Source organism: Sus scrofa, chromosome 2, assembly GCF_000003025.6.
Source record: "Sus scrofa isolate TJ Tabasco breed Duroc chromosome 2, Sscrofa11.1, whole genome shotgun sequence".
Lineage (NCBI taxonomy): Eukaryota > Metazoa > Chordata > Mammalia > Artiodactyla > Suidae > Sus > Sus scrofa.
The window spans coordinates 80734368-80755219 of NC_010444.4; the positions used below are offsets into that span (position 1 = coordinate 80734368).

Consider the following 20852-nt stretch of genomic DNA (forward strand, 5'->3'; position numbering starts at 1 on the left):
AGATTATAACCAAGCAGCCTTCTGGCTCAATCATGTAATCCAGGCACATCATTAGACCCTAGATATATAACAAATTACATATACTCTTTTCTTGATTCCACACAGAGGCTCTGAGAAATATACCTAATTTCAAGATTCTTATTTCCATCCCTGGCTTCATAAAACAGATGTTCATCAAGGTTCTAACTATCAGTTAATGTCCACAAATACTTTAATACTTGTGAAAGGGATGTTCTGCTGAGCCTGTAAAAATTTGGGTCGCTAGGTTGGTAGCCTTGTCTTATGACACAACAAATTGATCACCTGGCTCATTTTACACATACACACACACATTAATTCTCTGACTATAACCCTACTACATCAATGTTCTAGAATATGAAAGCCCAAGGAACACCTCTGAAAAGGGGGCTGGTCAATCTACATAATTAAAGGCTTGACACAAAAACTCTGAAACCACCCCACCACCAACTACGCAAAGTATTAGAAAGGATACAGTTAGCCTCCTTCATCCCAACAACAGCCCATATTAGATGTTTCAGAGCATCAACGTTATAACATATAAAATATTTATTTATAATCCTCACAAGAATGCTACAAGGTACATATTATCACATTAGCTTTAGAAATGAAGAAACTCAAATTGAAAATAAGGACTGTACACTGACTCTAAATTATTCTACTTGTGATTTTTATAAAATAGCCTAAAAGTATTTATACACAGAGAAGTATGAAACATCAATCGAAGAGGAACTGTATCCTCTTCTAGAATTGACTAGAATATCAAAAGAAATCAGCCAAAATTTTACAAAGCCAACTTTAACACAACATTCAACAAACGAAACAAAAATAAAAACAGCCAGGTTTGAAAATGCAATCTTAAGCATTAACAAATAACAACCACACACAAAAACTGAAACAACAAAACAAAAATGTTTAAAGCCTGGTCTTTTTTTTTCCTGATCTTTCTCATTTTTAAGAGAAATTAGTCCAGAGAGTGAAAAGTAGAACATTTCATTTTGATAATCATTTTCTTTTTATATCAGATGTACCCAAAGATGACTAGTCATGCATCTTGTATATAATATCTAAAGGACATAGCAAAAGTTAACTGAAATCATTTCTCAAAAATTTTAGTATAAATATTTGGAAGGCTCCATCTCATCCCTCCAAAAAACCATGCTTTCTGTCAATTTTCTCTACAACATCCTATTAACATAGAATGTAATAGGTTCCTTCGCTTGAACCCACTGATCTCCATTCCCTCCCTCCCTGACTACTCCTAGGAGAAGATAATTTGAGAGGCTTTAAAAAAAAAAAAAAATACCTTATGCCTATATCCTTTTTCTTTCTGCTTCCCTCTTCTTCTAAGGACAGGTAGCTCTTCAAATTGATGTCTGCCTTCGAACATGACAATTGCTTTTCCAGCCACCCAGGCTCTCTCAGAAGGGTCTCCAAAAGCCTCCACATAGTACTGTCGATAGGGCCTCCTGTTAGAAACTAAATAAATATAAAAACCACAGTCATTAATTTTAAAAGACGGCTATTTATCAAGAGAATACCCACATCACTGTTGCCAAAGAAACTTCTTTCACTCAAAAAATAAAAAATCAACAAGCTAAAAAAATCTACAGAAGAAACTTTGATATAGGTCAGACAAGAAGTAAATTTTAAATTTAAGTCATGAAACAAGAAAATGTTAAATGTTTAATGAAAGAATTCAATGGTTTGGTACACTGACATGCCATATATTCCAAGCTAGTTAGAGGTTGATTAGCTAATCACATAACAAATTCCTAGTAACAACCAAGTTCCTTTTACCATCAATCTATAAAGTTTTATACTACCATTTCCAGAAATTACAAAGGGCAGATAATAAGCTGCAGCACCACAAATGTAATAATCAACAAGAACCAACCACCAACTCTTAAAATATAAGAGAAAATATAAGGACGAAGAAATGTTTCAACACCATACCATGTATGATGTGCTAACCTTTATGACACAGTTACTTTGGGTAAGGCACTACACTAGGTGCTTTGCATGTATTCTTCACAACAACCAACTCTAAAAAGTAAGTAGTATGATCCCCATTTTATAGACACAGTAATCTCTAAGCCCAATAACTGCAGAGAGGGCAAATTCATAGTGAAACATGGGCTTTACAGGGAAAGTGGAACTTGATATTTCAAAACATAGAAATGAAGAAAAGAAGAAAAATAAAATCTCAACAGCAAAAGAAATCCAGTTATTTCAGTTTCTTTCTTTTTTATTTTTTGGCCATGCCTACAGCATGGATTAACTCCTGGGCCAGGGATCAAACACCAAGCAGCATAAGCTCCTACAGTGACAACACAGAATCGTTAACCCAATGCATCACAAGAGAACTCCTACTCTGTAGTTTCTTGCTTATCCAAAGTTCTAGGCATACAAATTACCAAAAATGAAAACCAAATACAAACCTCACTCAGGAAAAAATTATAATCAAATTTAACTAGTATATGCATCTTCTGTTACAAAAGAAGTAATAGTCAAGGCTACACAAGGTGTAATTATTATTGTCTCTTTTTAGAAAAGGAAATCATCTTATATAAAAATTCACTAATTCACACGGAATTGGTGTGAATTAAATTCATTGTACATTTTAAAAATAACTTCTATGAAAAAACTGAACTCCTTAGTCTCTACCTACTAAAATAAATGCTTCATTAGAAACCACTTATAGGAGTTCCCGTCATGGCGCAGTGGTTAACGAATCCAACTAGGAACCATGAGGTTGCGGGTTCCTGCCCTTGCTCAGTGGGTTAACAATGTGGTGTTGCCGTGAGCTGTGGTGTAGGTTGCAGACGTGGCTCCGATCCCGTGTTGCTGTAGCTCTGGCGTAGGTCGGTGGCTACAGCTCCGATTCGACCCCTAGCCTGGGAACCTCCATATGCCGCAGGAGCGGCCCAAAGAAATAGCAAAAAAAAAAAAAAAAAAAAAAAAAAAAGAAAAAGAAACCACTTATACGGGAGTTCCCATCATGGCAAAGCAGAAATGACTAGTATCCATGAAGATGTGGGTTTGATCCCTGGCCTTGCTCAGTGGGTTAAGGATACAGCATTGCTGTTAGCTATGGTATAGGTCATAGACATGGCTCAGATTTGATGTGGCTGTGGCTGTGGCATAGGCCTATGACTGTAGCTCAGATTTCACCCCCACACTGGGAACTTCCATATGCCGAGTATGTGGACCTAAAAAGTCAAAAAAGAAAAAAAATCACTTATAGGAGTTCTCTAGTGACTCAGGCGGTTAAGGATCCGGCTCCGGTCGCTGCTATGGCGTGGGTTCAATCCGGGCCCAGGAACTACGACATGCCAAGGATGTGGCTAAACATACACACACACATTTGAAAAGTAAATCATTCTCTCATAAATAAGTAAATTCAACTAACAAAGACTGAACATTTATGATGTGTCAGCACTATAAAGAAGACTGAAAATATCTCACTGCCTGGTAGGTAAGAGATACACAATATGAATAGATTACGGTAAAACAGCATGATAATTGCAGTAACATGAACATTCACTTTTTAAAAAGTGGAGATCATTCATTGGAGGACAAATGGGACACCAGAAAAAAATTTTAAACGTAAATAGTTTGTAGAGCAGAGAATTCCAGTATGAATGCCCAGAATCCTCAGGACATAAATGAATAAAACAAATGAAACAACTATTTCTAGTAGCTTAGAACACTAAATCATAAAGTGGAAGAAGAGGGACTCTAAGCAGGGTAAGCAACTGTCAGACGTAAAAGAGCTTGGATGCCATGTTAACAGCCTGACCATTATTATCCTATTCGTAAAGAACCTCATTTAATGTGAGGAACCATGAGATCAGTTTTGCATCTCAGAAAGATAAAATCTCCTTGACTTCTGAATATGAGAGGAAACTCAGGGGACCAGAGATAACCAAAATAGTGTATGCTCAAAGACGACTAGAACTTAAACGAAGGTAGTAGAGCAATGGGAATTAAAAGAATAAAATCTGAAGAGTTTCCACTGTGGTGTTGTGAGGTTAAGAATCAAACTGCAGGAGTTCCCGTCGTGGCGCAGTGGTTAACGAATCCGACTAGGAACCATGAAGTTGCGGGTTCCATCGCTGCCCTTTCTCAGTGGGTTAACGATCCGGCGTTGCCGTGAGCTGTGGACACGGCTCAGATCCCATGTTGCTGTGGCTCTGGTGTAGGCCGGCAGCTACAGCTCCGATTGGACCCTTAGCCTGGGAACCTCCATATGCCGCAGGAGCTGCCCAAGAAATGGCAAAAAGACAAAAAAAAAAAAAAAAAAAAAAAAAAGAATCAAACTGCAGGAGTTCCCGTCGTGGCGCAATGGTTAACAAATCTGACTAGGAATCATGAGGTTGTGGGTTCGGTCCCTGCGCTTGCTCAGTGGGTTAATGATCTGGCATTGCTGTGAGCTGTGGTGTAGGTTGCAGACGCGGCTCGGATCCCGCGTTGCTGTGGCTCTGGCGTAGGCCGGTGGCTACAGCTCCGAATCGACCCCTAGCCTGGGAACCTCCATATGCTGCAGGAGCGGCCCAAGAAATAGCAAAAAGACAAAAAAAAAAAAAAAAAAGAATCCAACTGCGGCAGCTTGGATCCCCTCAATCCCCATCCCAGTACACACAGTTAATGGAACCGGTGTTGCCACATCTACAGCTTGGACTTAATTTAATCCCTGGTCCAGGAACTTCTGAATGCCACAGGTGCAACCATTAAAAAAACAAACCAAAAACACTAGATATGGAGTTCCCACTGTAGCACAATGGGCTCAGTAGCATCTCTGGAGTACACTGGGAGGCACGTTCAATCCCCAGCTCAGCATAGTAGGTTAAGAATCTGCAACTGTGACATAGGTTGCAACTGGCTGGGAACTGATCCCTGACCTGGAAACCCCATATGCTGCAGGGTGGCCAAAAAAGAATAAAGGGTGGTGAGAAAGGACTTAGATACATAACAAAAAGTCAAACAGAAAAGACACCTAAGCACTAACCTTCACAGCAACATTATTCACAATAACCCAAAACATGGAAACAAAACCAAATGTCCATTGAAGAATGAATGGATGAACAAAACTTGATATACACACACACCCCCTAATGGAATGTGACCCTTAAAAATGAATGATATGTATAATACAAAAGAGAAGAACCTTAAAGATATTATGCTAGGTGAAACAAGCCAAAGATGGACAGAGACTATATGATACCACTTACACCAAGTACCCAGAATATTCAAATTCATAGAGAAATTACAATAGTGTTTACCAGGGACTGAAGATTACTGTTAAATGGGTACAGTTTCAGTTCAAAACTATGAAACAGTTCTGGAAATGAACAGTGGTAATAACTGCTTAAAAATGTGAATGCAAAACAAAAAGACCACTTACAAAATGAGACAAAAAACTTTCAAATGATGCAACTGACAAGGGCTTAATCTCTAACATATACAAACAACTTATACAACGCAACAGCAAAAAAGCCAACAACCCAATAGAAAAAAGGGCAAAAGACCTAAATAGACATTTCTCCAAAGATATACAGATAGCCAACAGACACATGAAAAAATGCTCAACATCACTGATTATTAGAGAAATGCAAATAAAAACTACTATGAGGTACCACTTCACACCTGTCAGAATGGCAAAAACACTACTTTGGAAAGATACTTACAGTATGGAGGTATTTCAGAGAACAAAAGGTAGTTCCCATCATGGCTCAGTAGTAAGGAACCTGACTAGTATCCATGAGGACTCGGGTTTGATCCCTGACCTTGCACAGTGGTTTAAGGATCCAGCATTGCTGTGAGTTCAGGTGTACATCACAGATGAGGCTCAGATCTGGTGTTGCTGTAGCTGTGGCTGTAGCGTAGGCCAGCAAATATAGCTCCGATTTGACCCCTAGTCTGGTAACTTCCATATGCTGTGGCTGTGGTCCTAAAAAGACAAAACAAAAACAAAAACCCAACTACCGTATGATCCAGCAATACCACTCCTAGGCATCTATCCAGACAAACTTTCAATGAAAAAGATACATGCGCCCCTATGTTCACTGCAGCACTATTCACAATAGCTAAAACATGGAAACAACCTAAAGGTCCATCGATAGATGAATGAATTATGAAGATGTGGTACTTATACACAATGAAGTACTACTCATCCATAATAAAGAACAAAATAATGCCATTTGGAGCAACATGGATGGAACTAGAGATTCTCATACTAAGTCAAGTAAAGTCAGAAAGAGGACAAATACCATATGATATCCCTTATAAATGGAATCCAAAATATGGCACAGATGAACCTATCTACAGAACAGAAAAGACTCACAGACATGGATAACAGACTTGTCATTGCCAAGGGGGAAGAGGAGGGAGTAGGATGGATTGGGAGTTTGGGATTAGTAGATACAAACTATTACACTTATGATGGCCACCCTCCTCTAGCACCCCCCCACCAAAACACTCACACATACAGAGATCAGATTAATAGTTACCAGATATTAGTAGGCTGTAGCCGTAGGCCAGCAAATATAGCTCCGATTTGAGTGAACTGAATACTAAAATCAAACCACTCAGTCATCGTCCCCACTGAATGACTGAGCTCCCAGAACATGAGAAGCCAGATTCTTATTCTCTAGGTAGGAGACAAGTGACTGTATGCTCTCTGAGGAGTCTCACCAAGCCAAGAAAAAAAATGGAGGAGGTACTGACAAGGAACTGGGAGGGGGTAAGTCACCCTACAAGGAAATTGCTCATATGCTCTTTAGTCCTCATTCTTGAACACTGATTTGAGGGAAGCTCAAACATAAGAAAATAAGGAACAAAGATACAAAAAGCAAAGATGAAAAGGTACCTGAAACAAACAGACTATGTATAAAGGAGAAAATATCTCAAACTGTATCACTGATATTCCCTGAAATACAAAAGATACTGTGCTCATGAAATAAGATGCAGGGAACAAAAAGGAATTCTTGGAAATTAAAGGCAGAATGGCATAAATGTAAAACTGGAAAAAAAAAAAAGGTATTGAAGACAAAGTCGGAGTTCCCACCTTGACTCAGCGGTTAATGAACCTGATTAGTATTCATGAGGACTTGCCAGAGCCACAACACGGGATCCAAGGCTCGTCTGCAACCTACAGCACAGCTCACGGCAACGCCGGATCCTTAACCCACTGAGCAAGGCCAGGGATCGAACCCACAACCTCATGGTTCCTAATCAGATTTGTTAGCCACGGAGCCACAATGGGAACTCCAAAATAATCTCATTTTAACAGAAACTCTAGATGCTAGAAGACAATGAAGCAATGCCTTCAGAATTCCAAGCAAAAATGATTTTCAGCCTAGTATTTTTTATAGCCAAACTGTGAAGTAAGTATGGGAAAAGAATAAAAGATATGTTCAAATAATGCAAGTCCTGAAAAAATTTACCCTCCAATACTTCCCTTTCAGGAAACCACTGAAGGACACACTATACATTTAAAATGAATAAACTAAAAACAAGGAAGAGGTGAAATTCAACACAAAAGAAAATCAAAGGCAATCCCCAAGATAACAGCTGTTCTCCAGGCACAGAAGGTAACTTACATAGATTGAAGGAACAGAAAAGGCTCTAGGTGATTCTTCCTCAAGATGATGAAAATGACAAATTGTGGATTAAACAGATCATGTGGAAGAATAAAAACTGGGAGAGTTTTACTATGAATCATTAATAAGTACACAGAATACTAGGAACCCTCTCCCTCATCAAAATACATACATACACACACACAAACACACACATGCACACACGCACTTACACAAAAACGGGGGAAAAAGTTATGAGGTCAAAATAAGCACAGGATACTACACAGTTAAGCTATTTATGGTGCCAACAGAATAATACACATGCTCAATTCTTAAGCAAATTACAACATGATAGGGAAGACAGGAGGATGCTGGAGGTGAGGGTGGCAGGCCAGGCAGTAATCCTTAAGGATACCACTCCAAGCCTCCAATCACAGCCACCTCATCCACCCCTAATGCTAACACTTGAAAGATACTGCTTTTCCCCTCCCAGGCCAGTTCCTCATTGTGATATGAATTCCATCTATCTCGTCCCTTCTCAGAATTCCTGTTATGTTTCCATCTTAGATCCTTTATTTCGCCTGTCTGCAGTCACTCAATTGTCACACAACTGTATGAATATCCCCATTTAAAAAAAATCCTCCTAGGAGTTCCTGTCGTGGTGCAGTGGTTAACGAACCCGACTAGGAACCATGAGGTTGCGGGTTCGATCCCTGGCCTTGCTCAGTGGGTTAAGGATCCAGCGTTGCCGTGAGCTGTGGTAAAGGCTGCAGATGCGGCTCGGATCTAGCATTGCTGTGGCTGTGGTGTAGGTCAGCGGCTACAGCTCCAATCTGACACCTAGCTTGGGAACCTCCATATGCTGTGGGAGTGGCCCAAGAAGTAGCAAAAAGACAAAAAAAAAAAAAAAAAAAAAAAATCCTTCTGAAACCTGGAGTTCCTATCCTGGTGCAGTAGAAACAAATCTGACTAGGAACCATGAGGTTTCAGGTTTGACTCCCGGCCTTGCTCAGTGGGTTAAAGATCCGGCGTTGCCATGAGCTATGGTATAGCTCACAGATGTGGCTCAGATCTGGAGCAGTTGTGGAGTAGGCCGGCAACGGTAGCTCCAATTAGACACCTAGCCTGGTAACCTGCATATGCCTCGGGTGCTCCCCCACTCCCAAAATGGCAAAAAAAAATCCTGAAATTTGTATCTCTCTCCAGTAGTATCTCTGCCTTTGTCTTTACTTCCTCAAACATGTCAAATCAAATTTCAGCCATAATAATACCACCATCTGATCTCTAGGCATCAACCAAATTAACAAATACTTCATTTGTAAAGTACTTTAGTCAGTAATACCATAATTCTCCTGATTTTTCTCTTTCGTCTCTGATTTGTTCCCATTTCTTTTGCAGGCTTAGTCCTCTCCACACACACTTACAATGTTTGTTGGCTTCTTCAGAGCCACTTTTTTTTCTGACTGTGTATTTTGTCCCAAGGCCATCTCATCCATGGTTTCAACTAATAACAATAACTACATGTCACCTCCAAGTTATAGATGTTCCAGTGCTCTCAGTAAATGGCAACACTATTAATGCACTGGTGAAGCTAAAAACTTGGGATCCATCCTCAGATACAGAAACCTCAGAGCCTTGCGATCTCCCTCATTCCCCATTTTCCATCCATTACCAAATCAGAGAGATTTTTATCTACAGAGTAGTTCTTTATTCCCTATTCACCACAATCACTGCCATGACCCTTTTAATTACCTCCTCAGATTTATTTGTGCCCACCCCCCAAGTCATTTTCCACACTGCACTCAGAGTGAACTTTAACAAACTGATCAGGAGTTCCTCCATGGCACAGTAGGTTAAGAATTCAACACAGCAGCCTGGGTCACTGAAGAGGTTGAGTTCAATCCCCAGCCCAGCACAGTAGATTAAAGGATCTGGGATTGCCACAACTTCTGCTCCCATGACATCCGCACCTTTGATTCAATTCCTGGCCCTAGTACTTCCATATGCTGCAGGTGAGGCCATTAAAAACAAACAAACAAACAAAAAAACTGGTAGTTCCCATTGTGGTGCAGAGAAACAACCTGACTAGCATCCATGAAGAAGTGGGTTCATTCCCTGGCCTCGCCCAGTGGATCAGGGATCTGACATTGCCGTGAACTGTGATCCACAGTAGGTCGCAGACGAGGTTCGGATCCCAAATTGCTGTGGCTGTGGTGCAGGCTGGCAAGAGTAGCTCCTATTTGACCCCTGCCCTGGGAATTTCCATATGCCCTGCGTGCGGCCCTAAAAAGCAAACAGCAAAACAAAACAAAACAAACAGGGGAGTTCCCGTCGTGGCGCAGTGGTTAACGAATCCGACTAGGAACCATGAGGTTGCGGGTTCGGTCCCTGCCCTTGCTCAGTGGGTTAACGATCCGGTGTTGCCGTGAGCTGTGGTGTAGGTTGCAGACGCGGCTGGGATCCTGCGTTGCTGTGCCTCTGGTGTAGGCCGGTGGCTACAGCTCCGATTCAACCCCTAGCCTGGGAACCTCCATATGCCGCGGGAGCGGCCCAAGAAATAGCAACAACAACAACAACAACAACAAAAGACAAAAAAAGACAAAAAAACAAAAAACAAAAAAAAACACCCCACACAGATCAGATCTCACACCTCCCTCTGTTCATGGCCCTTTAATGGTATCCTATTGTTCCTAGGAAAAAATACAAAATTTTAAATGAAATCTACAAAACCCTGAATGATGTGGCCCATATCTAGTTTTCTCCAGCCTCATACTATACCACCTTCCATCACTGTATGGGTTGCAGACCTCTCTGGGGTGCAGCATGTGTACTACTTTCTGTGCTTGGAACCATCTTCTTTTTTCCCTAGTTAATTCCTCCTACTCATTCTCTCAGGTCTCAGATCAAAGGTAATTTTACTAACAAAACCAGCCCTGACTACCCCTCACACCAGAAGTCCAGGTTAGTGTTTAGTCCACTAAATCACTATTGTACATCAATATTTACCCTTGAATATTTATCCTCAGACAAGTCACTATTTGTCTGGTTATCTGCTGGTGCCTTGTCTCTTTAACTGGATTCTAATTATACACAGAGGAAGCAAAAATGAAGTATTGCCAATTACTGGATGCCAATACCTAGCACACTACCTATAGAATGCACTTATTATTTGTTTTTTTATGTCTGTCTTTTGAGGTTCCCAGGCTAGGGGTCCAATCGGAGCTGTAACCTCTGGCCTATGCCAGAGCCACAGCAATGCCAGATCTGAGATGCACCTGTGACCTACACCACAGCCCACACCAACGCCTGATCCCCAACTGAGGGAGGCCAAGGATCGAACCCGCAACCTCATGGTTCCTAGTCGGATTCGTTTCCACTACGCCACGACAGGAACTCCTATTATTTGTTGATAATAAATGTTATATACCCAACTAAAGTGTTGATAATAAATGTTATATACCCAACTAAAGAACACCGTAATGAGTAAGAAACGAGTAGTCGCACAGGCATAGAAAAGTAGAGAGGGAGGACTAAAAGAATTCTCTTACTAGTAGAATTTAAATGTCCAAACAAGTCACAAAGTCAAATATGATTTTCTTTAAATAATGAGCTATATAGATCTTTAGGTTCTTAAGATACAAACTATTATATTTAGAATGGATAAGCACTGAGGTCCTGCTATATTGCACAGGAAACTATATCCAATCGCTTGTGACAGAACAAGATAGAAGATAATATGAGAAAAAGAATATGTATGTGTGTGTTTGTGTGTATATAAAAATATATATCTATTCAGGTGTGTGTGTGTGTGTGTATATATATGTATACATATATGATTGGGTGACTTTGCTGTACAGCAGAAATTGATAGAACACTTAATAAACTATAGTTTTTAAAAAGAATTATTTGGGCACTCTAATATTCAAAATATAAAATCAAATCCAGAATTCCACTGTGGTTAATTATCCTACAGACAGGAGTTCCCGTCATGGCGCAGTGGTTAACGAATCCGACTAGGAACCATGAGGTTTCGGGTTCGATCCCTGCCCTTGCTCAGTGGGTTAACGATCCGGCGTTGCCGTGAGCTGTGATGTAGGCTGTAGATGCGGCTCGGATCCCGCATTGCTGTGGCTCTGGCGTAGGCCGGTGGCTACAGCTCCGATTCGACCCCTAGCCTGGGAACCTCCATATGCCACGGGAGCGGCCCAAGAAATAGCTAAAAAGACAAAAAAAAAAAAAATTATCCTACAGACAGATATGTATACATGAAACAGTTATTCTTTAGAGCACTTTTATGTATGCACACAAACACATATGTATTTGTATACACAGCTTTTCAAACATAAGATTAGAAACAACCTAAACATCAGCAACGGGAGAATGGTTATATAAAGCATACCATATTCAACAAGTGGAAAACTAGGCAGCCATTAAAATAAGAAAAAAAAAAAAAAAAACAGGACATTTTCAATGCACCAATGTGGAAAACTCTCCAAGTGAAAAAATGGAAAAAACTGTACAATATGCTCTAAGCATGCTACTTTTATGTTAAAATCATGGTTCCTTTTTTTTTGTGTGGGGGGGTGTCTTTTTATCTTTTTAGGGCTGAACCCATGGCATATGGAGGTTCCCAAGCTAGGGGTCTAATGAGAGCTACAGCTGTTGGCCTACGCCAGAACCACAGAATGCCAGATCTGAGCTGCATCTGCGACCTACACCACAGTTCCTTAACCCACTGAGCAAGGCCAGGGATCAAACCCGCAACTTCATGGTTCCTAGTTGGATTTCTTTCCACCATGACCGGAACTCCTATGTTAAAATCAAAAGGGGTAGGTAGATGAAAATATATAGTTGGGTTTACATAAAGAAAGTCTAGGAAACCTTCCCCTGGCTCAACAAGTTAAGGATCCAGTGTTGCTACTGCAGCAGCCAGGGTCACTGCTGTGGCAAGGGTTTGATTCCTGGCCCAAGAACTCTGACATGCCAAGGGTGCAGCAAAAAACAAACAAACAAACAAAAAAAACCTATCTATAAAGAAACAATAATAACAATTGATTACTCTTTGAAAGGAGAGGTAAAGGAGTTCCCTTGTGGCACAGCCAGTTAAGAATCCAGCAATGTTACTGCTGCGGATCAGGTCACTGCTGTGGTATAAATTGGATTCCCAACCTAGGACTTCCACATGCCATGGGCACAATGGAAAAAAAAAATCCTCAAAATCTCCCCCTTGGAGTTCCCATTGCTGCTCAGCGGGTTACAAACCCAACAAGTATCCATGAGGATTCGGGTTCAATCCTTGCTTAGTGGCTCAGTGGATTAAGGAAGGATCTGGCGTTGCCGTGAGCTATTGTATAGGTTGCAGAGGCAGCTCGGATTCGACCCCTAGCCTGGGAACTTCCACATGCCGTGGGTACAGCCCTAAAAAAAAAGTTTCAATTAATTAATTATTTGAAAAGAGGTAAATGGGGCTGGTCAAAGAAAAGGCGGGAATAATTTGATTTTCTGAGTCTCAGGAATATATGACCTATACAAAAACTAAAATACATATATTAAAACTACAATAAAATCAGGAGTTCCCATCATGGCTCAGCGGTAATGAACCCAACTAGTATCCATGAGGACATGGGTCTGGTCCCTGGCCACGCTCAGTGGGTTGACATTGGTGTAAGCTATGGTGTACATCACAGATGCAGCTCAGATCCTGAGTTGCTATGGCTGCAGTGTAGGCTGGAAGCTACAGCTCTGATTTGACTCCTAGCCTGGGAACTTCCATGTGCCACAGGTGCGGTCCTAAAAAGACAAAAAAAAAAAAAAAAAAAAAAAGATTAAAAACTACAATAAAATCACAAACCTAAGATAGTTAAAACAGTTAGAAAAAAGGGAGCTCAAAATGAAGTTTCAGTCCCATTTTGCTATGTTTTAATGTTAAGACAAATAAACAGAAAAAATAAACATAAAATTCAAAGTGAAAAACCAAATAAGTAACAAACTATAAGTCACCAAAGATTTAAAATAACTTATAAGCCTTCTTTTCTTTTTGCTTTTAGTTTTTTATTTTTAATTTTTTATATGCATTCCTTATAACTGTTTCAGCTTTAAAACTTTTAAAAAATGATACAAACCTGAAGACTGATGTAGAAAAATATAAATATACTGAAAAGTTATTCTGGATAATGTAAACATTAGATAATCAGTCTAATACTTTCCTGGTATCTACAGATAGAATAGTTGAGAATTTTTAAGTCACAGAGTAAAATAAAACCTTTAAAAAAAATCCAAAAAGATAAAAAATGTTAATAACAATTATTCACAAAAATGTTCAAAGTTAATAAAGAATTATTACTAAAGGCAACTGCAAGTTTATAATTCCATAGTGTATTTTATCATGTATTATCACCTATAAGTATTACCTTTCATTTTTGAATGTGTATTAATCAATGGATCTGAACAAATCCTGCAGGGCCACCATGGACGTCTCTTGAATTTTGCCCAGATGAGATCTCCAACTTCATACTTCAATGGCGTAGCCTTTTTCTTGGGTTGACACTTTAGACAGACAAAACATGGGCATCAATAAAAATTAAAACTTTCTAAAACAACACATCATCTTCCCACTAGCCTTCCGAGAAACCATTACCTAAAGAATACTGGATGAAACACTCCAGCTTAGCAATTACAAAAGAAGTACAACTAAATTATTTTGTCTTAGCTGTTTATAACACAGCCCTTTATACAGTCAACAGTAGCTCTCAATTTATATTTCTTTTATGTAAGTAATCTACTTACACTTTGGGAAAATAAATAAGCTATTTCAATTTTTAAAGAGTTGAAAACTGAAATAACAGATAAATTGAATCATCAACAAGGAAAAGATGTATTTGCCCTACGTCCTTGGATCACAACACAACATAGAGGGATTATAAAAAGATATTTTAACAATGTCAAGAGACTGTGATCCCACTACAATGTTATATGTCAACTATTATCTCAATAAAACTGGGAAGGCAGGGGGAGACTGTGGTCCTTTCTATAGGTGATACTCCACAAACACAGACATTCCTATAAATTAACAATAATGGACCTAACAAAATACTGAAAACAACAGGCTAGATAGATTCTTGCATGTCAGTATAACTGGGCTAGATTTTACCCAGGACACTCAACAGAGGCTGCATCCAGAATAGTTCACTGCATATCTCTAAGGGACACCATTCGTGAATTCACACCAATACAGTATGAATCAAAGTCCCTGGACTTGTCCAATGCCCAGACACTGGCTGCATCTTTTCTCCAAAAATAATATACCTAATTGATCTGCAATCCAAAATCTTCCATCTCCGCTACACCCATGCTCATGCCTTTAACATCCAACATCCCATCAACAATAAAGTTCTCCTGCCCTGAGAGGAAGACAGCTTTGGGTTTAGTAGGACTGAGTTTCCCACTTGATAAACCACACAAAGGCAATCACATGCAATGAGCTATTTCTGGGTAGCTAAGGCAGAAGAAGAGGCACCTAAGTGGGAGTTCACTGTTGTAGCTCACCAGAAACCAATGTGACTAGCATCCATGAGGATGGAGGTTCAATCCCTAGCCTTGATCAGTGGGTTAAGGATCCTGTGTTGCTGTGGCTGTGGCGTAGGCCAGCAGCTACAGCTCCTATTCAACCCCTACCAAGGAACATACATATGCTGCAAGTACGGCCCTAAAAGGACCAAAAAAAAAAGAGGCACCTAGAGGAGTAGACCTCAGTGACCTCCTTGACCTCTCATTATTGTACCTCAACTTTCCCCTCTCCATTGACTTCTTCCCAAAAGCATTATATTCATTCGAGGATTTAAAGATTCAATTCCCAGGTATTTATCAAGCATCTTTGCTGCTTGAGTTCTAAACACTGATGACACAGCAGTGAATAAGTCCTAACCTCTTGATACTTCCATTCTAGACAGAAGGAACCAACCCTTACAAACAACATGATACAATTTCTAACCTCCAGAACGCTGAGACAAGTTTCTGTTATTTAAGCCAATCAGATGGTGGTACTTTATTATATCAGGCCCAGAAAACTAATACATATATATTACCTTGCTTAATCCTCACATTACTAAATTATATTGTATCTATTTCATAAGTTAAAAAAAAAATGAGTGTCAAAAAGGTTAAATTCCAATTGGAAAGACTGGATTCAGACCCACATCTAATGAATTCTAAAGACCACGTTTTTTGCACCACATCTCATTGTTTTTCTTTAAGTATGAGTAAGTATGGGCAGAATTTGTTTTCAAAGTGTTTAAATTAAATCTAAAAAGCAGTTCGAAGTTCACTGATGGCGAAGTGGGTTAAGGATTCAGGCAATGTCACTGTTGTAGCCCAGGTCAAAGCTTTGGCCCATGGACTCAACCCCTGGCCCCAGAACCTGTGCATGCAACAGGTGTAGCCAAAAACAAAAATAAATAAATAAAAAGCAACTAGGTTCAAAATCTCCTTTTTTTATTGACAGTAACATGTCATTTCATGTTAAATTCACCTATAAAAGCTTGTCACTGTCATTTTTAAAGGAGTGACACATCTCTACAATCACAATCAAAAACTGGTTCTTGAACCAAAAGATATGATTAAAAGACATTTCCAGTAAGATCTTTAAGTACTTTCACTAGGAGACCCCACTGTGGCATGGCCAGTTTAGGATCCAGCATTGTCTCTATGGCAGTTTGAGTTCAAATCTCCAGCCCAGTGCAGTAGGTTATAGATCAGGCAGTCTCAGCTGTGGCTCAGATTCGATCCCATGGCATTTCCATACAAGCTGGGGTGTAGCCAAATGGGAAAAGTACTTTCACTAATGAATTTCCATAAAAAGGTCCAAATCAGATCTTTAATGCATTTCATTCTTTCTTTTTTTTCCTTTTTGGCCATACCCACAGCATGTAAGTTCCCAGGCCAGGGATCGAATCTATGCCACAGCAGGGACCTGAGCAGTAACAACACTGGATCCATAACCTGCTAATAAGCCTATAAGAGAACTTCCTATAATGCATTTCTAAGATAAAACAAGCTCAGGCGGTGCAGGTATGTTCCTAAGTTGCATTCTATGTCAACTGAATTTTACCACAGGATAATTCTTGGATACCAGTATATTTTCTAGCATATACAAAAGTTACAGTTAAGTGAACTATTCAAAATCAGCGAAATCGAAAAAGAAAAAGAAAAAAAAAGGCAAGACATAGTAAAATAGTATTTTTTCCCTTTAATTTTTAAAAAATTTTGTGGTATGAAGTTCCTGTTATGGCTCAGCGGGTTATGAACCTGACTAGTATCCATGAGCGATGTGCGTTCAAGCCCTAGGCTCACTTAGAGGGTGAAGGATCCAGCACTGCCATGAAAAGTGGTATAGGTTGCAGACCCGGCTTGGATCCCACATTGCTGTGGCTGTGGTATAGGTTGCCGGCTGCAGCTCCAATGTGACCTCTAGCCATATGCAATAGGTACAGCCCTAAAAAGCAAAAAAATTTGTGCTAAAAACCTTTTAACTGAGATTATCCTTTTAACAAATTTAAAGCATATAACTGAGTTCCTCTGGTGGCTCAGTGGTTAATGAATCCAACTAGTACCCATGAGGACTCAGGTTCAATCCTTGGTCTTGCTCAGTGGGGTAAGGATCTGTTGTTGCTGTGAGCTGTGTGTAGGTCACAGACGTGGCTTGGATCTGGTGTTGCTGTGGCTGGCAACTGTAGCTCCAATTAGACCCCTAGCCTGGGAACTTACATATGCTGTGGGGTGTGGCACTAAGAGGACCAAAAAAAAAAAAAATGTACAGTGATATGGACCTTAGGTTAAAGAACCTAGGGTGTGGGGGCAATCTAGTACTTTCATGACAATTATCGGAGAACTTACTACAACTCTAAGACTCAGTTCTCATTTTAGTTAACAACAAATGGAGTTGCCTGGTGGCCTAGCAGTTAAGGATTGAGTGTTGTCTTTGTTGAGACCTGTGTTCAGTCTCTGGTCTGAGAATTTCTGCGTGCCAGTGACATGGCCAAAAAAAAACAATTATAATTGCAATAAAATTAAATTCACATAAAAAGACAAGGGCAATATACAAGACAAAAATGTATCTAAAAATGTATCAAGATAATGCTTGATTTATATGATATCTAAAAGCTACTCCTGGTAGTTCCCTTCTGGCACATGGGTTAAGGATCCAGCATTGTCATATCTGCAGTGCAGGCTGCAACTGTAGTGCAGGTTTGATTCCTGGCCTAGGAACTTTCACACGCCACAGGTGTGGCAGAAAGAAAGAAAGGAAGGAAGAAAGAGAAAGAGAGGAAGGAAGGAACAAACAAACAAGTGTTGGTAAGGATGTGAATAACTTAGAACCTCTGTGTACTGCTGGTGCAAAGGTAAAAATGGTACAGTCACCATGAAAAATGGTACGGCAGTACCTCAGCTGAAAAGAGAATTACCATATGATACAGAAACTCTACTTCTGGGTATATATTCAAAAAAAAGCAGGATATTGAAGAGATATTTGTACACACATGACTAAAGCAGAACTATTTCCAACAGCTAAAATGTGGAAACAATTCAAGTGTCCATCAACAGATTAATGGATAAACAAAATGTGGTTTAAAACATACAATGCAATAATATTCAGCCTTAAAAAAGAAAGTGACTCTGACATATACTATAATGTGGATTAACCTTGAGGATATTAGGAGTTCCCATCGTGGGACAGTGGAAACCAATCTGACTAGGAACCATGAGGTTGCGGGTTCAATCCCTGGCCTTGCTCGGTGGGTTAACAATCCGGCATTGCCGTGAGCTGTGGTGTAGGCTGCAGACGCGGCTTCGATCTGGCATTGCTGTGGTTCTGGCGTAGGCTGGCAGCTGTAGCTCTGATTAGACCCCTAGCCTGGGAACCTCCATATGCCGCAGGTACAGCTCTAGAAAAGGCAAAAGACAAAAAAAAAAAACTTGAGGACATTAGAGTAAGTGAAACAAGCCACTGTATGGAAGTTTCCCAAGGGTTTGGTAGATTAGTAGGTTAAGGAGCTGTCATTATCACTGCTGTGACACAGGTTTGATCCTTAGTCTGGGAACTTCCACATACAAATATATTCTTTTTTTGGCCATATCCACAGCATGTGGAAATCCCCAGGCCAGAGATCAAACCATGCCACAGCAGCAAGCCACTGCTGCAGTGACAACGAAAGATCCTTAACCCACTGGGACACAGGGGAAACTCCAAAAATAGAAAATCTGAAGAGACATTCCTCAAGTAAAGGCTGAAATAGAAGTCAAAAAACTGTCCACAGAGAAAAAGTCAGAGGTTTTTAGGTGTTCACTGGTGAATTCAACAAATACTGAAGGAAAATTAATACTAACACCTCACAAACTCTTCCAAAATTATCCTAACTCATTCTATGAGTACACTATAACCCCATTATCAAAATCAGACAAAGATATTATCCCCCCCAAAAAGACTAATATCCCTTAAGAATATAAACACAAAAAACTCTCAAATGAAATCTCCCAAAACACAAAAAGGATTATACAAGACCAAGTGGGATTTACCCTTGTTATACAATGTTAGTCGAATATATGAAAATTAATCAACATAATACACTATAAAATAGAATGATTTAAAAAAACACATGATCTCAATAAACACAGAAAAAGCACATGACAAAATATTTTATCAAAAATTCATGATAAAACCATTCTAAAACACAGAGATACAAAATCTGATATAGGACATATATGAAAAACGTACATGTAAGAACATACTTATTAATGGTGAAAGATTCAACGTTGTCTCCTAAGATCAGGATCAAAACAAGGATGTCCACTCTTGCCACTTCTTCTGAATATTGCCCAAATGTACCACAAATTTAAAATGAACTAAATGTTGGAGTCCATTTGACCAGAAAGGTAATTTTTTAAATGTTACATAAACTCTAGGAGTTCCCGCTGTGGTGCAGTGGGTTAAGAACCTGACTAATGAGTGGGAGTTCCCATCATTGCTCAGTGGTAATCTCTGACCCTCTCAGTGGGTTAAGAATCTGGTGTTTGATCTCTGACCCTCCCAGTGGGTTAAGGATTTGGTGTTTCCATGAGCTGTGGTGTAGGTCACAAACATGGCTCCGATCTAGCATTGCTGTGGCTGTGGCGTAGGCCAGCAGCTGCAGTTCCCGTTCTACCCCTAGCCTGGGAACTTCCATATGCCACAGGTGTGGCCCTAAAAGACAGAAAAAAGAAAACAAAAAGAATGTGACTAGTGTCCATAGGACATGGGTTCAATCCCTGGCCTTGCTCAGTGGGTTAAGGATCTAATGTTGCTGCCAGCTGCCATGCAGGTTGCAGATGTGGCTCGGATTCTGTGTTGCTGTGGCTGTGGTATAGGCCAGCAGCAGCAGCTCTGATATGAACCCTAGCCCGGGAATATCCATATGCCATACCTGTGGCCCTAAAAAGGAGAAGATTTGGAATTGCTGCAGGTGTGGCACAGGTCCACAACTGTGGCTCAGATCTGATACCTGGCCCACAAACTCCCTGTGTCTCAGGGCAGCCAAAAATGCGGGAAAAAAAAAGTTATGCCTCCAGTAACGTAGCCTCAAGATATAGAAAGCAAAAACTGACAAATGCAACAGAATTTTTCCAACAAAATTGTAACCATAATGAAGATAAACCTCTCTCAGTAATTAACAGAATAAGCAAAGAAAAAAAAAAACCACTAAAGATTTAACAAATTTCAATATCAAGAACAACAATCTTGGAGTTCCTGTCGTGGCTCAGTGGTTAACGAATTTGACTGGGGACCATGAAGTTGTGGGTTTGATCCCTGGCCTCACTCAGTGGGTTAAGGATGCCGCGTTGCTGTGGCTGTGGTGTAGGCCTGCAGCAACAGCTCCGATTAGACCCCTAGCCTGGGAACCTCCATATGCTGTGGGTGCAGCCCTAAAAAGCCAAAAAGCCGGGGGAAAAAAATAAATAAATAAGTAAATAACCCAAGAAACTTGAGGAGTTCCCTAGTGGCCTAGTGCTCAAGAATCTAGCATCATCACTTCTGCATGCCATGGGCATGGTCATAAATAAATTAACAAACAAGCAAATAAATAAATGTGACCTATTGCATACATATAAACTACTACACTCTAATTTTAGAATATACAGTTTTACAAGCACAGTGAATATTTAAAATATTCATGATTTATTAGGCCATAAAGTGTATCTCAACTGATCTGAAGGAATTAA

General features: G+C 39.9%; 1 protein-coding gene across 14 annotated transcripts in view; it reads right to left on the reverse strand.

Annotated features, from left to right (window-relative positions):
- The window catches only part of NSD1 (nuclear receptor binding SET domain protein 1), a 161053-nt gene that overhangs the window by 84486 nt on the left and 55715 nt on the right, over positions 1-20852 (reverse strand). For 13 of the 14 annotated variants that reach the window (XM_003123667.6, XM_021084400.1, XM_021084408.1 and 10 more), the window contains 2 exons: positions 14012-14147; positions 1325-1497 (listed from right to left, as the gene is read on the reverse strand). In XM_003123667.6, the coding sequence (XP_003123715.5) occupies positions 1325-1497; positions 14012-14147 (309 nt within the window). The remainder of the gene's footprint in view (positions 1-1324; positions 1498-14011; positions 14148-20852) is intronic. The other variant, XM_021084409.1, reaches the window with a different exon arrangement.